Raw genomic sequence first — 15,252 nt, 5'->3', positions numbered from 1 at the left:
ATATCAAATTTGCCAAATTATTAAAAGAAATATCAAAATAGTATATCAAGAAAACAGGTTATGTCTATACCCTAGAGAAAATGCATAATCTTAAACTTCAGGCCCATATATGTTAGAGTAAATAAAGAAGACTCTAGGTTATGGACCACATAAGCCTTACAGCATAACTTAAAATGCTTTGTGATCTCCTATTAGTTGTTATTTAAATACATAAAACGTCTCTGGCTCTGACGCATAGAGAGATAAAGCTTTCACTATGAAGCTGATGACCCAAGTTCAAACAGTAACTCTGGCACTGAAAGAGCTAAGAAGGAAAACTGAGACCTAATGGCTTATGATTGTTCACCTATCCTAGGAAAAGGGAGATGGTAGAAACAGTCAGGCAAAGCTCCTTCATTAAAAGTGGAGGCTTCCATTTTACCATGGTACTGGAAACCCTAAGTTTATTGACTCCAAGCCATGATAGTAACCCTTATGGTAATGTGTATGGGAGTATGCACACGTAGGTGAAGGGCATGCAGCACCTCCATGACGAAGCAAGTGGACATGACAGTTACTGTGGGTGGGGTCAGGGGTATGCATATATGTTCTAATGGCCAGGATGCTGCAAGGGCAAAAACACCACAACTGATGCTTGTATGATGCTCCCCAACCATGTTCAAGCCCTCAATGGAGAATTCACAGGAGAGGGGAATAAATAGGCTGAGCTAATAGGAGAGGCTCATTGGTTAGCAGGTACAATGGGCAACAGCACTGAGGAAATTTAAAAAGTACATTAAGGAGTGCTACTAATTGTGGTTATCATTAATGTATGCTATGTGACATAATGTTTACTTAAGGTAGTATTGTTTTTATACTTGGAAGCAGATGAATGTTAATTTATGTGCAAAGGTAGCATTCACCTTTGCTGTAGAAGATAAGGTTTAAATCTACAGTAGCTGAGGACAACTTATTCTGCCAGTGGTTGTTTTCGATCATTGTGCTGCCTGATTTATTAATAAAATAATTATACATGCGGCAACTTCATGTACAGTTGGCAGCTAAGGTGATGTCTATTATTTGAATATACTGCACATAAAGGTTTGTTATATATAAATTAGAAATATAATTTTGAAATTGGTTAACCATGCAGCAAAACAGAAAAACTTTTATATGTTTATTCTATTGTAATAACACTTGCATAACCCTCAACCTATTTACTCAAGAAGGTAGCCAAAATGCAACAAGGACTACAGATCCAATGTCAGGAGCATGTCTCAAATATAGGAGTCCACTGACTAAGAAAATTTAAATTAATATGTATTTTCAAAAAATAAATAAATATATATATATATATATCTATACTAAACATGTTTAAACTTAACAGCTGGCATTATATAATGACTGCAGTCACAAAATCACAACTTTTACAAGCGCCATGAAAATTTGTAAATAAGGGATGACCTGAAAATCAAGAACAGCTTGATAGGTTTGAATACTTGTTCATTATGTTGTAGTACAATTGAACTCTGTTCCAAACATAAAAAAGCCTTTTTAGTTTATAATGCACAAATAATATAATGCAGAGATTATTCTCAGATAAACCTGTAAATGAAGTGCTACGAATGTTTGGGTATGCGGTTAATAATGTGTGGGTATGTGGTTAAAACCCTCATAAAATATTTATGGTAGTCTGAAGAAACACATATGCCATTTGTTACAGGTTGATTGTGTAATACTAGTTACCTCTTTAAGGAAAATGGCTTTTAAAAAGCTCTTTATAAGAGAACAAATAAACAGAAAAAAATATGTTAAGTGACTGTTCAACATATGAGTTAATGTTATTGTTTGTAAACTGACCCTGGCTGTCCTTTGTGGTTGGATACACATTCTTGAATTCAGACTGGAAAAACATTCCACCTGTCAAAAGATGGGAGCTATAATCTTTCTTATTATTGCATCAACATTTTATACAAACTGTAAATACATCATAGCTGAAACATGTTAATTGTATTAGCAAACTATATCCATATCATAGCTGAGAAAAGTTTGTGTAAATATAAAATGTTATAAGTAAATATGCAACACTTTTTAAACATATTAATATGCACTCCAAAATGAAAGAATACTGACTTAGGGTTGTTTTCCAAATAATAATAAAAGGCCAAATTCTATCTTTCAAAATTATAAATACATGAAGCAAGAAATTATTGTTAAAGTAAACATGAGACATCAAATTAAGCTATAATGTAATAAAGTATGCTCTACCTGAAATGCCTCACAAATTGGGGTTGGTGGGAGCAAATATCTAGGAGTAAGGCTGAAGCATACACATAATAGGAGAGACAATACATAACATCTTAGTCACAATGTAAGATGTCAGGAGCCATGTGTGCTGGAATCTGGAGGAATTCTATCTGAATGTAATAAGGGTGGTACTATTGAAAATGCATATGAAATAGATAAGGCTTATTCAAGGCAATTACAAAAAGAAAGTTTAGCAAGACTTCGGTAATGTTTATGTGTTTGTTAATTTCAATGTTTTGTTTAATTAGGGGATAGAAGGCAGTTTAATCCCGCACCTAAACAAGAGACAGGTGTATAAAAAGTGATCCAGGTTTGAATAAAATCTGCTTTGCAAACTGTTCCTATTCCTGAGAAATGTTGTCATGGTTAAACAGTACATTGCAATAATTATGAAATAATGACAACATTAGGGATATAAAACTGCAATGGATATTACTGTGAAATAATAGATTCTGAAGCAAAAGAAGCAAGAAAGAATCTCACACTATAAATCAAAGTTAAGTTAGGAAATGTCTTCCAGCAAAACACGGAAACAACCTTAAGCCAAAGAAAAAGACATTTCAACAATAGTGCTTATTTAATGTGTTCTATAACCGAAGGCTCAACTTATATAGGTCTCATATGTCTTAATACCTAGCGTTGCATGAACAAATGTCAATGAATTCCTTGGTCGTGCTTTGCTACATACATTTTTTAATTGATTCATTGTAGTTAGTTTACAGATCTACTGATTTAGTTTTGAAAGTGCACTGTAGCAAAAGGTTCCCATTCCCAAATATTATGAAGCCACCATTACTATCAACTTTCAAATACCCCAGAAAGTAACCATTGCCTTTCTAGGTCTTTGTCATTAAAAAAAAAAATAAAAAAAACTAATATTCTATGTTAGTTTGAAATGGTTCATCCTAGGTATGCACACATACACACAAAACATACAAGCAATACATCCATGCATTGAGCATGTCAGTACATCGTGTTTGAGCTAAGAAGGTATGTAAAAACATGATCCAATGCCATTAATAGCTATGCCGTTCTGCAAACACGATGCTTTACAGAATTGCTACTATACTACCTAAATGTACAGCTTTTCTCCTGCATTATTTTAATTGTGACAACAAGTGAATTACTTCACTATTTGGCATGCTATTTAGTCCACCTGTCTCTGACACAGAAAGTTAAGGGTAAATGCAAACAACATAACCATCTTGTGAAATCATATCTATAATAACTGTTTAAACATTAGTCTTAAGATGCTTCTATCAGCACTAGATGGGTTGAATCAAAACTGGTTTGAAAACAATTACTATATCAATGTATAGAATTTTAGCATACATCCAAACACATGCAAAGGTAATCTGAGCTACAATATTCCCAAACTGTTTATCACCTTTTCTGAACAAGATGAAAACAAGTGATAAGCATTTCCCTTTTTTTTAACTGGAAGTATAAACAAAACAGTTACTTACCACCACTCGGTCCTCTGCAGTTGCCATTGATAGGGTCGATAGGGAACTCTGGTGTATGCTCTTAAAACATTTTAAAAAAGCAATTATTCAGTTTCATTAAACAGTTTACTTTTACAGTATTATAAGTAATCTGGGTTCAACATTAATTTAATTATTCTATAAATATTTGCTAATTATTATGTTGCATTTTTATCAATAACCCACTAATACAGGTATTTTTTTCCTGGAGACATTTTGTTTCTGGCTTGGTTATTGATAATCTACTCAGTAAAATCAGCAAACCCACTAGCAAATGTTCTGTCAGAATTATACAGAATCGCAGAAAATAAGCTAAGGTGAAAAATTTAGCATTATTTGTAATCTAAGCAGCACACTAAAGCATTATTTACATGCTACACTAGCAACAATAACAGAAGTAAAAAATGGAGCACTGTGTTTAATAGTAAAACAATCAGCATATTTTGTTTTGTCACAGTAACATATTTTTATATTCTATGTTTCTCTAGTGCACCTATATAGAATCTAATGTGATTTAATATGGTTGCAATAACATTCAATTTTGATGATGATATATAACATGGCTTTTGCAATAAAAAATGCATTACAATGACTGCAATAGCATGAATTCATTTTTTAACAATATGGAATAGCTTCTGCAACAAAAATGCAACTAGCAGAAATGGGCACACTGTTTCCGTTCCATGGAAATATGTACACATGCCTCAAAACTAACATTTTGTTTGGAATATTTCCCAGAATAAAACTACTATTTTTACCAGTGCAATACATGGGGACACACATATTATATCAATATTTTAAAAGTATGTATCATATAAGAAATAGTACAATGTATAGGTAAAGTTGTTATTCAGCACTCATGTTACAAGTCGAATAACATGTGCAATTCCATTTCATTGAGGAAAAAAATCCCTGCCCTGGTATGCTATTACTGACTTAATAAACATTAGAAACACTCCGACGCTAAGTTCTGTTGCTACAGCTGGATTGTTTTATTCATATTTATGTGTCATGAACTCCATGATCTGTACTGACCTCTAGTATTTTATCTGCAGTCCTGGTGCATAAATTATCAGTTTACTGTCCTCAAAGCTGTGCTTGTCCTTAGAAGTTTTTTTTTTTTAATATAACTGCAGCATCTTGACTTGAACAGTGGGACATTTTAGAACAAAACTGATGCAACATGATTGAGAGAAATGAAAATAATCACAAGCATAGTCGAGCAGAACTAAACTTATCAGGTATGCTAATTACTTTCCTACTTGTACATTGGGTTATCGCCAGCAGCTGTACAATTTAAAAGTGCATGCACAATCTTTTTTAGGCAGTCTAGAGCACATATGCACATGTAGAGAATAGTTAATATTATGGAAAGTTAATGTAATTTACATAAACATCTGAGGAACTAATTCCAACCAAGGATTATAAACTGTACCGTTTAATCGAAGAGCTAGCTGCAGTAATGTTTTACTAAATTAGTAATGAAAAGCAATCTGATTCATTCCATTACTGAATCTAAAGCACTTGTTTTATGTAAAAAAAAAAAAGTTTAACATTCTTTGTAGACATACATGCATGCACACACACACACACACACACACACACACATACACACCATAAACAAGCATACACACCTGTATAAAGAAACAAGACAAAACTGAATATTCTTTATATAATCAATACGAAAGAGAACCATGGGCTATTATAGCAGAGAACTGTTTCATAAAGTCTAACAACAAATAGTAAAATCCCTGACTGGAATTAACTCTGGCATGAATTTGCACAGACTTTTCAAATGATCAGCTCGGCTACCTGAAACATTGTATGTGTACTATTATCTGAATGGTGTGGGGACATAATGCACCACTAAGTACTTTAGAAGACACCAGGAAACCTAAAAAATGTTTCTTCTCAACATTCTTTCAGACATTTTCTTTTCAGTCAACAGTTTGCTTGAATGCATTCCCTTTTCAAGTAGAAAGTGTTATCTTTAGGATTAAAAAACAGCATAAACTTACTTTGTACAGTAAATTATTTTTTAACCCAAATTATGGGTAAAATGCTAGACAATGCAAATCATAACGCAAAACAGCTATCAGTGATACAACTCAGATGTACCTGTGTGAATCAGAACTTTGCCTCTAGGTTTTATTACGTTAGGACATAAAATGCTTTATTCAGTTCACTGGAAATACAAGTTGTATCAGTGTATGTGTATAATGCACATAGCTAAACAGAAACCTAGAAATTCCAAATATTTAAACAGTATTTACATAGTAAATGTAATCCAGATTAGACAATTTTATACTGAAACATAGTTTAAAAAGACCCCTATCAACACACTGACCCCTGTCTATGCCTGAAGGTAACTCATAGCAATTATTGAAGCCCCTGTACTCAGATGCTTCAAGTGCTTCATAATTTTATAATATAAGAATTTGCCATCAAAAAGTTCATCACTTTTTTAACTGAGGTATTAGGATATATTCCATTTCTATGTTTTGCACTGATCCTCTATTGACATAAATTTTACAGCTGTTTTTGCTAATAGGTTGTCACCACCTGAACTTTTGTATGGAAATATATCCCGCTTTAAAATAAGCAAATAGTGTGATTCTTTTAATGAGACGTTTATTATTAACTACCTAACAAGAAACAAGTCAGCATCTTATAAAGTTGGAGATTTTATGTTCAGCATAGGAAAGGGAAGGAAAACTGTACATACTTTTATAACTTTCTGTTTTATAATAATATTGATTTAAGTTTGGAGACAAAATAGTGAGACTGTTTGGGAAAGCAATAGTTTTATAATAATTCTATAATGTCGTAAAGTTCCTCAAAGTAACTAAAGTGATGTTGAAGCATTCTGTAGCACCCATCTGCCATCCCACCTTTTTTCTCACCCCTACGAACTCATCCTAATCTTTTTGCCACTTTCTCGGCTGTACTTACCTGCTCCCTCATTAGGGACAATAGCTTCGGGCGAAATGCACACCCCACGGTCGTACACAGGCAGTTCCTCACAAGCCAAGCTCTCGGGCCAGGTGTGCTTGTATTCGATGAGCACCGGCTCGCAGCCTGCTCGAGCGCGCTCGCAGACAGACTTACAGGGTTTGATGGGCTCGTGCTGGAAATCCAAGGTGCAGATCGGGGCGTACATAGCACAAAGGAAGAAACGCAGGTCCGGGCTACACTTGGTATCTAGCAAACCTTCAAACTGCTCGCTGGCTAAGATGGCATTGGCCTGCGTGCTATGGTGGAGATGATTAGGCATTTTGGTCATGTTCCAGGGCATGGTGCTGCACATAGGGAGCCTGATGGGCTCGCAAGCTGCCCCAGCCACAAAAGGCGTAACATAGTCCAAGCAAACTGCAGCAGCAAGGAAGACAGTGAACACTCTGGGATGTTGTGGCATCTTGACCGACTTCGTGAGTCAATAGGCTATCGAAAGAGTTCCCGTAACCAAGTGGTGCAATGCAACTTGACCAAATGCCCAAGCCACAGCAGTCTGTTTATTCTCAGAAAACTGACACCAGCGGGGCTCCACTGTACAGCCTTTGTGTCCTTAAGATCCTGCGTACGAGCCTGAAACTGAGTTAAAGTATTTTAAACAGTTAGCTACTTGTCGCCATTTACAAACTACAGTACTGAAACTTTATCTGTGACTAATGAGAAATACGTAAAAGATATTGACTGCAATCTCGTCAGCGTGCGATAAAACAGCAACTAAGCTCTGAAGTGATAAAAATAATACAAATAAGGTTTGAACGCTGTCTAAAACTAGCAAGCTATCTGCAAGGCTTCCAGTGCCTGTAAACTAGATGTAACCGTGCACTGGTTGATACTGTCACTGCTATGCTTGCTGCATGCAGTTCCTTGATCAGATACCGGAAAAGGGCAAACATGAATAAGCCTAGTCCAGCAGCTTTCATTTCATTTCATTTTTTTTTTGGTGGGGGGGGGGGGGACGAGCAAGTCCAGCAGTCACATCCCGCCAGCCAGTGAAATGTGTGCTGGACAACACTAGGCGTAGTTTCAGTTGTGCGACAGTGAAGGTGTCGTGTAATTTCATTTTGTAAGGGGAAACCTGTACGATCGTAATGCTAACGTACCCTTAAAAACCAGTGGCGGATTTAGGCTCTGGCGCAGGGGCGCGCGCCACCCCTTTTTGCTGCTGCTACCTCCGTGAAAACTACCTGCTAATTAAATGCCAAAAAACAACAAAAAACGCCTTCTGAAAGATATAAAAGGTAGTGTGTCAAAGTTCTCATGTTCCGCTTTCAACTTTGCTCAGAAAGAGCCTCCCATCACGCAGACATATTTTTGTCCCACCTTCCACCTTCCCTCTAAGTATGCTGTTTCTGGCATTCCTCTTATTGTTTTCCTTCCCCAGCATGATCGTCACAGGAGCAATGTTAGTACCTGTGAATATACTTTCACACTGTGTCTGCACTGCTGTTATAATATGAGAGACTTGCAGTATTCCGCAGTATAAGCCTTAATTGAGCTTTTGTGCGATCGGACTCTCATACTGCTGCATTCATCTGATTATCTTTTTTCTTTTTTAATGTAATTTTGTTTTTGGAACAATTAGACAAATGGCAATGACTCCGTGAAATAGCAGAACCATAGGAGGTCCATAAGTTGTTAGCTAAACAAGAAAGTCTGGCATCAGGTGCTGAATGTTGTAAGCTAAATATATTTTAAGGTAAATTTAAAGGGAAATGGTTGTTCCCGATCACCAATCGCTATTGCGGTAGCGCGACTCCGCTATTTCACAGATACACCAAACAGTCTGCTGAGAAAGTAACAAAACCAAAAAACAAAGTGTTTTACTGTGTATTTTGCAGCAGAAATATCAACATACATCTCAGCTGTCCCTCTTTTTGCAAGATGTTACTGACTTTGCCTATTATCTTACTATGTTATTTATACACTGTTTGATTTTCTGACAAAGTACTGAGGGTAAGGGTTGGTCAGTAATGCTTTATGCTGGTGTCATGCTTCTTTTTCTTAAGACAAGGTCTGTTGATGCAAACCCCAGTTTGTGCCAAGAATGCCTCTACCTGTTTGTCCTGCCACACATACCTTGCACGAGCAGAGGAATTACTGTATCAAGTCATTTAGCAACTGCATGTTTTTTTTCATTCTTACCATTCAGACTTCAGTGCTAAACATTGCTTTGCAGTCTTTTTACAGAGTTTAACCACAAGTGCTACTGATTTTATAATAATAATGACAATTATTGTTATTATGGCTTGCAGTTCTGTTGCACAACACTGTATGCCTAGAACTACAAGCATCAATTGTTTTCTGTACCCTAGAATACCAAGATTATATGGGGACTGTTGATACTGCCCAATGCAACTACAGTGGGCATTATTTGAACAAAATAGATTACACAACTAAATGCTATACAGCTCAGCTAGTTCTGCCTCTAGCCAGATGTCAGTGTTGAATTTGGCTGTTGGGGGCAATACAGAGTATGTGTACCTGGTCAGAGATGTAGAAGTTCATCTGCTGGCTGCCAAAAAAAGCAATTAGTAGAAAACAGAAATTAAAATCTAAACAAACTATTATTGAGGTAGTAAATATTATAACAAAGCTAAAAAAAATACAGGAAGTGGGATCGTTAGAAAAGGACAGGAGTAAATTGCACAGAAAAATGGAAATTATGGGAACAATACATGCCGAAAAATGTTTTGGAGGAGGACGAACGGTTTATGTATGTTGCTTTGATTATATGGCATATAACAATATACGTAATGTATAACATTTGTAAAAGTGAACTTAATATGGCTTGATTACTTTTATATAAATGTAAGTTTGCCTATGTCACAAGTGATCATTCAGTAAGCAATAATGCCCAAATGGTGTGTGTTAATGTGTAAGTAATGCCCACCCAGGGATGTTATGAGGCCGGCTGCCACAGGTGGAGGGCCTCTACACCCCTGGAAGGGCATTAATTACATGTTAACACATACCCTGAAGGGCATTATTGCTCTTATAGAATGGGCTGCCTGTAAAATTGTTGTATTTTACTTACTTTTTTTTATTATTATATTTTTAATATATTTTTGATGTAGAATAGTTCCTCCACCTAATGTTTCAAACTTGCTGTACTATATCTTAATGGTGTTGGAGGAAGCATTTTACATCTAAAATATAACACTTTAAAAAAATAACCAGGTATTTACTTTATCTTTTGTCCCTTACTCCTAAATTGTTTGGTTCATTTGCAGTCATTGGAGATTGAAGTTACTATATAATGACTTACATTTGAACTGCAGCATTTTATTTCCTTCAGAAAATTCATGCTAACTCAAATCCTTTACTTAAGCAACTTTGTAATTTTATAAGAGCAATAATTAAACTCTGTTTCTATTTTAGACCCTTTGTTCTCCCTTTATTTTAGGCTTTATCCAGATTTCTTCAGCTGAAAGGTCCAGACTTATGCAAACCTCTTTATTGCTGCTGGTGCCACTAGTCTTCTCACTCGCTCTCTCTCACAAACACACCTCTGCTTCAGAAGATACATGCTATCGGAAACCTTGTTATTATAGCAACTTTCTAAGTTTATAAGAGCAAGATTTAAAATCTGTCCCTATTTTCAGTCGTTTGTTGCCGCGTTTTTTGTGTCTCTGTCCAGATTTCTTGTGCTAAGAGGTTGAGAAGTATGGTCGAGAGGTACAGAAATCTCTTAACTGATGCTGCTGCCAGGGGAAATATCAATCGCTTTCACTCTGTCTCACACACGCACACACACACACACACACACACACACACACAGACTCACACACACACACACACACACACACACACACACACAAACTTCTTTTTTCATGCGCGCATTCACTCACACACACACAGACAGAAACATAAACACACACACACATGCACACTTGCAAATTTCTTGCGGAAATGGTCTTCTTCTATCTCCTGACAATGAGGCACAGTCTATGCAGTTCTGCCCATGAAAGGTCAGTGAGCACATCTGAATGGGTGGGTTACTGGACCTCTGATCCCCTTTTCACAGCAATGCTACCTCAGCACTAGTTACACTTATCATTTATGATGCACAATGTGCACATACGTGATTTATGATAATGACAGCTAGCGAGGTCAGATTAATTATTTTTGTCCTCCCAACCAAGTACTGACAATCATAGTTTAGTAGTGCACAGACACTTTAATGTGATGTGGCTGTAATCCTCTTTACCCCCCTACATAGGTTGAGTTGTCAAGTTAATGACCTACTGACCTTTAAAAATGTATAATGATTACACAGACCCCATGCCGATTGTTCCTACTCCCTATATACTTGTCAAGATTATTTTTGAAGGAAGCTGATGACTTGACATTTTTTGATTTTAAGCTGAAGTTTATTCCATCATCCTAGGAGATAATGGGTAAAGTAAATGTAACTTTTTCTATTAATATTATTCATCTTTAGTATTAGATACCTAAATCTTTTGCTTGCTCCCAGCAGTGAAGGTCAGTCATGCATTCAGATTTACACTTTTAATTCCAGACAGATATTTTCACACAGTACTGTACCAGACAATGCATTACAGATCACGTAGAGACTATGTATAACTAACCATTAGAAAACAGAATATAATAACAGTTTCGGAAGCCTTTCTGAATTGGTCTTTCAGCTCAATGATTCTCCTAACAAGGAACTGTATGTTTTGTCAAGTATTTTAATGTAGTTTGTCTAAAAGCTATAAAACACAGCATTATATTAAATAATGTGTTGGATTGGCAAGGTATGAAGTGGTATATTGATCTTGCCAAAGTGACCAGACATGCCTTTTAGAATTTGACTGGTTACAGAACAAGCTTTTCTACCTCTGTATTCCCTTTAGAGGTGAGTTATGGTCTATGCTTGTCTGACTCTGTCAGTACATGCTGGCTACAGTTTATACTATTGTCTGCTATTACCTTTAATGATGGTATTTTATTTTGCAGTCATAATTTATATTATTTTTTACCATTTCTCATGTTGCTTCACTTAGTGGCATTAACACTGGGGCCATTACTGCTGAACTAAACATGTATTTTTGTACACCATCTTAGAAAACTTTCACATATGTTCTTGAAGTAATTATGCTAATCAGTTTGTAATTATTATTACATTTGATTATCTGCAGCCAACTTCCTATTGCATCAATACAGTGCTGCTGTGGGTTACCACTAATTACCCCTGTTGGGATGGACAAGTAAACCTCCAGCTTAACTTGCTACATCGTGTTGCTTAATCATGTTTTCTCCATTGAATTACTTATGGATTGACATTTAGTGCCCTTAATTTATCAGTTTCCCTTATTAGGAATAGTGTCATAAGTTTTTAGCATGGTCAAGATAAGCATTATGCGCTGTGAGTCCTTCATCAAGTGCTGTTACCTCTTCAATGAATAGGTTTTGTGGGCTATTTTAAGCCTAGCCAGCTTCCCTTCATGTACTCAAAGTAACCAATCCCATTTGGTTAGAGACTAGCCTTACCCATCCCATAGTCAATACTTATATATTACCTCTAATGAGAATAACTAGGATCATACCATAGATAATTTGAGGGGACTCATGCATGTGATAAAACATGTAGGAGCTGCCTTTGTCCATTGGTAGTACAGGGAGAATTCCTGGGGTAAGTTTTCTGTTTCCAATCCACAGATCCAAGTTGCATTTGACTATGGGCAGGGATGAACTTTGTTCTATGTAGATGGGGAGTCTGTTCCAGAGCAGTGGTATCCTCTGCGAAATATATTTGTCTCTCAGAACTGTTCTGCTGATGTTGCAGAAGAGGTTTAGCTCTCTAGACTAAGTATTTCTGATGCCAGCTGACTTGCTGATGTTTAGTAAATCCATCAGTACTGAGTCGGAGGATGCCTTGTATGCCAGACACAGGTCACCTCTTAGCAGTCTATAGGATACCAAATATAGCAACAGGGCTTTGTGGACATGTTGTTCAGGCCTTCTATCCTTTCTGTAAGGTATCTCTATGTGTTCCAGTTGTTGCATGTGTCTGGACAAGTACATGCTGAATGCAGTCTTATATTTAATGACTGGCCTAATGTGGGACAAGTAAAGGGGAACAATGACATCCCTAGCTCTAGACACAGTCCCTCTGTTTATAAGCCATGCAGTATACAGAAGGACTTTCTGATAACAATAGACACATACTAGTCAATGTCTACATAAGTTCTCAATGCCACAAGATTCAGCAAAAGGAGGCATATACTGGAATCTATGATGTGTATTTTGAACCATATTTTGATAACGCATTGATATTAAAATACTATAAACAGTAAAGCAGTGAATCTCCTCTGTGACACCATGCCCTTAGCCACTGATTGAATACCAGTGTTTTGTTATAGTATTCAGGTGCCACATGAGGTGATGAGAAGACCTCTCTAAGCAGATGCTTGATAATCCCACCCTATCCTATTGCACATGTGAAATGAAAGACTTTAAGTCTGATTGCAGCATGAACAATGACCATGTCATAGTTACCTTTAATCAGAGCTGAGGTCCCTAATTTTGGCCCCAGGCAGACATGATACTGTCAGAAACATTTTTTACACTGACCAGTGATATACACACCTATTTAGCAGATGGTTGAGTCACCAGTTAATAGGATATTTGGGGTTACCAGGTTACAATGCCTGCATTATCAATACTTGTTGTGGTCACATCAATTTCATTGGCACTATTTCCTAGGGTATCGTAATGCATATGTAATCCATGCCATCATGAAAAGGGATTATGACTTGGCATAGATGACGAGACATCACTCCCAGTCATGCCTTGAAATGTCTGGTACTGTCTGTAAATTTGATGTGTGCAAGATAGGAGTTACCTACTACCGATATCACAGCTGCACTACAAGGATGTACAGTTGAATGTATATTGCTGTATTTTCACACCTGCAGTCAGAGCAGCTCTAGTTGGTCCTCTTTCTATAGCCCCCATCCCTTTCATCTACTTTCCACATATCTGAAATGTCTCCTTGCTATACTGCGCCCCCCCCTCTGCAAATTCCTGGATCCACCACTGAAAACATTGTTCAATCTACTTTTCAAACTGTTTTTACTTTAACCAGATAAATTCCACATTTTTAAATGTACAGGTTCTGCAGTTTATGATAACACAGATATTTTATTTCCTGCACTGAAGTCATTTGTTGAATAATGTTTCACATTCATACCTGCACCATACCTCTCCATCTCTTAACCCAAGAAATCTGGACAAAGACTGACCTAATGGGGTAGAAAGGCCCAAAAAATAGGGATACATTTTAAATATTGCTCTTATAAACTTAGAAAATTACTGGAATAACGGGGGATGTATTAAAATGCATATTCTAAAGGATACATAGTCTGAAACTCAAATGTATGTCATTATTTTCTAATGGCATTCCTCAGATCATCCCAGTGATTTGCTAGAAAACCAAACATTTTATGAGAAACAGATCAACATTTTGAGGTGAAAATCTGGACAGTTGAGAGATATGTCCCTGCATTCACCCAGTTATTTCTCCCTGGTATTCTTGAATTCTTGCATTCTAGTAAACCTCTTGATTTTGTAAGATCAAAAGAATGATGTTTTGGCAAATCTTTTGCCAACTCCATGCAACTAGGGACAAATAAATTCAGAGGGGAAAAAAAACTAGTATTAGGTAATGTCGTTGAAGTAGATAAAATCAAAGTTTATACAGAAACACAGCAGCAGTTTAATCAGCTGCTTGTTCTCTTAGGTTCAGAGGTTCATAGGTTCATACTAGGCTATCTGCCCAAGGGCATTTATAAGCCTAGCCCATAGTTTTGTGGCTTTCGCCACCCCTTTAGTTTGAATAAAAACTATGCCTATTATTTTGCTGTGCCTCTGTCAAGCAGTGACACTGAAGTAATCCCTGGGGTATATCTGCGATCTCCCATCCATTGGTCAAGATTCCTCTTGAACAAGGCCATCGAGGTGCTCTGCCTCTCATGTACCGGGATTTTGTTCCACAGCATAGGGAGTCTCTGGGTGATGAATCTGTCCCTCCAGCACATTCTATTTATAACCGTGTCGAGGTTTAAGTCTCCCGCCCTTGTGGTTCTGAGGGATCTAGATTTTTTGAGGTGAAGCATATTCATCAAATCTGGGTTTGACATGGCCTTATATGTCAGGCACAGGTCACCTCTGAGCAAGCGGTATGAGACTGAATAGAGCTGGAGTTCTTTCAGTCGGGCAGCATAAGACATATTTTTGAGACCCTTTATCCTTTTGGTGAGGAACTTTTGGGGCCTTTCAAGCTGCAGCAGGTGTCGGGTCAGATACATTCGAACGGGCATTGTACTCAATCATAGGTCTAATGAGTGATGAGTACAAGGGGACGATGACCTCCCTTGATCTAGATGTGAATCCCTTCATGATCAGGTGGGCAATATAGAAGGTTTTCCCAACTACTTTAGCAACATGAGTGTCAAACAAAAGGCTA

General features: G+C 36.9%; 1 protein-coding gene across 1 annotated transcript in view; it reads right to left on the bottom strand.

Moving 5' to 3' along the window:
• FRZB (frizzled related protein) overlaps positions 1–7,685 on the bottom strand; it is a 481,266-nt gene extending 473,581 nt beyond the window's left edge. The window contains exons 1-2 of the mRNA XM_044075249.1: positions 6,723–7,685; positions 3,753–3,812 (exon numbers count right to left, since the gene is read on the bottom strand). Coding sequence (XP_043931184.1) covers positions 3,753–3,812; positions 6,723–7,185 — 523 coding nt within the window. The 5' untranslated portion in view covers positions 7,186–7,685. The remainder of the gene's footprint in view (positions 1–3,752; positions 3,813–6,722) is intronic.
• Positions 7,686–15,252: the final 7,567 nt, after the last annotated feature.

The sequence above is a fragment of the Protopterus annectens genome, chromosome 6.part0 (assembly GCF_019279795.1).
Source record: "Protopterus annectens isolate FY-2018-M chromosome 6.part0, PAN1.0, whole genome shotgun sequence".
In the NCBI taxonomy this organism is placed as follows: domain Eukaryota; kingdom Metazoa; phylum Chordata; order Ceratodontiformes; family Protopteridae; genus Protopterus; species Protopterus annectens.
The sequence above is the reverse complement of the archived record's forward strand: the minus strand, read 5'-3'. Positions and strand labels throughout refer to the sequence as shown.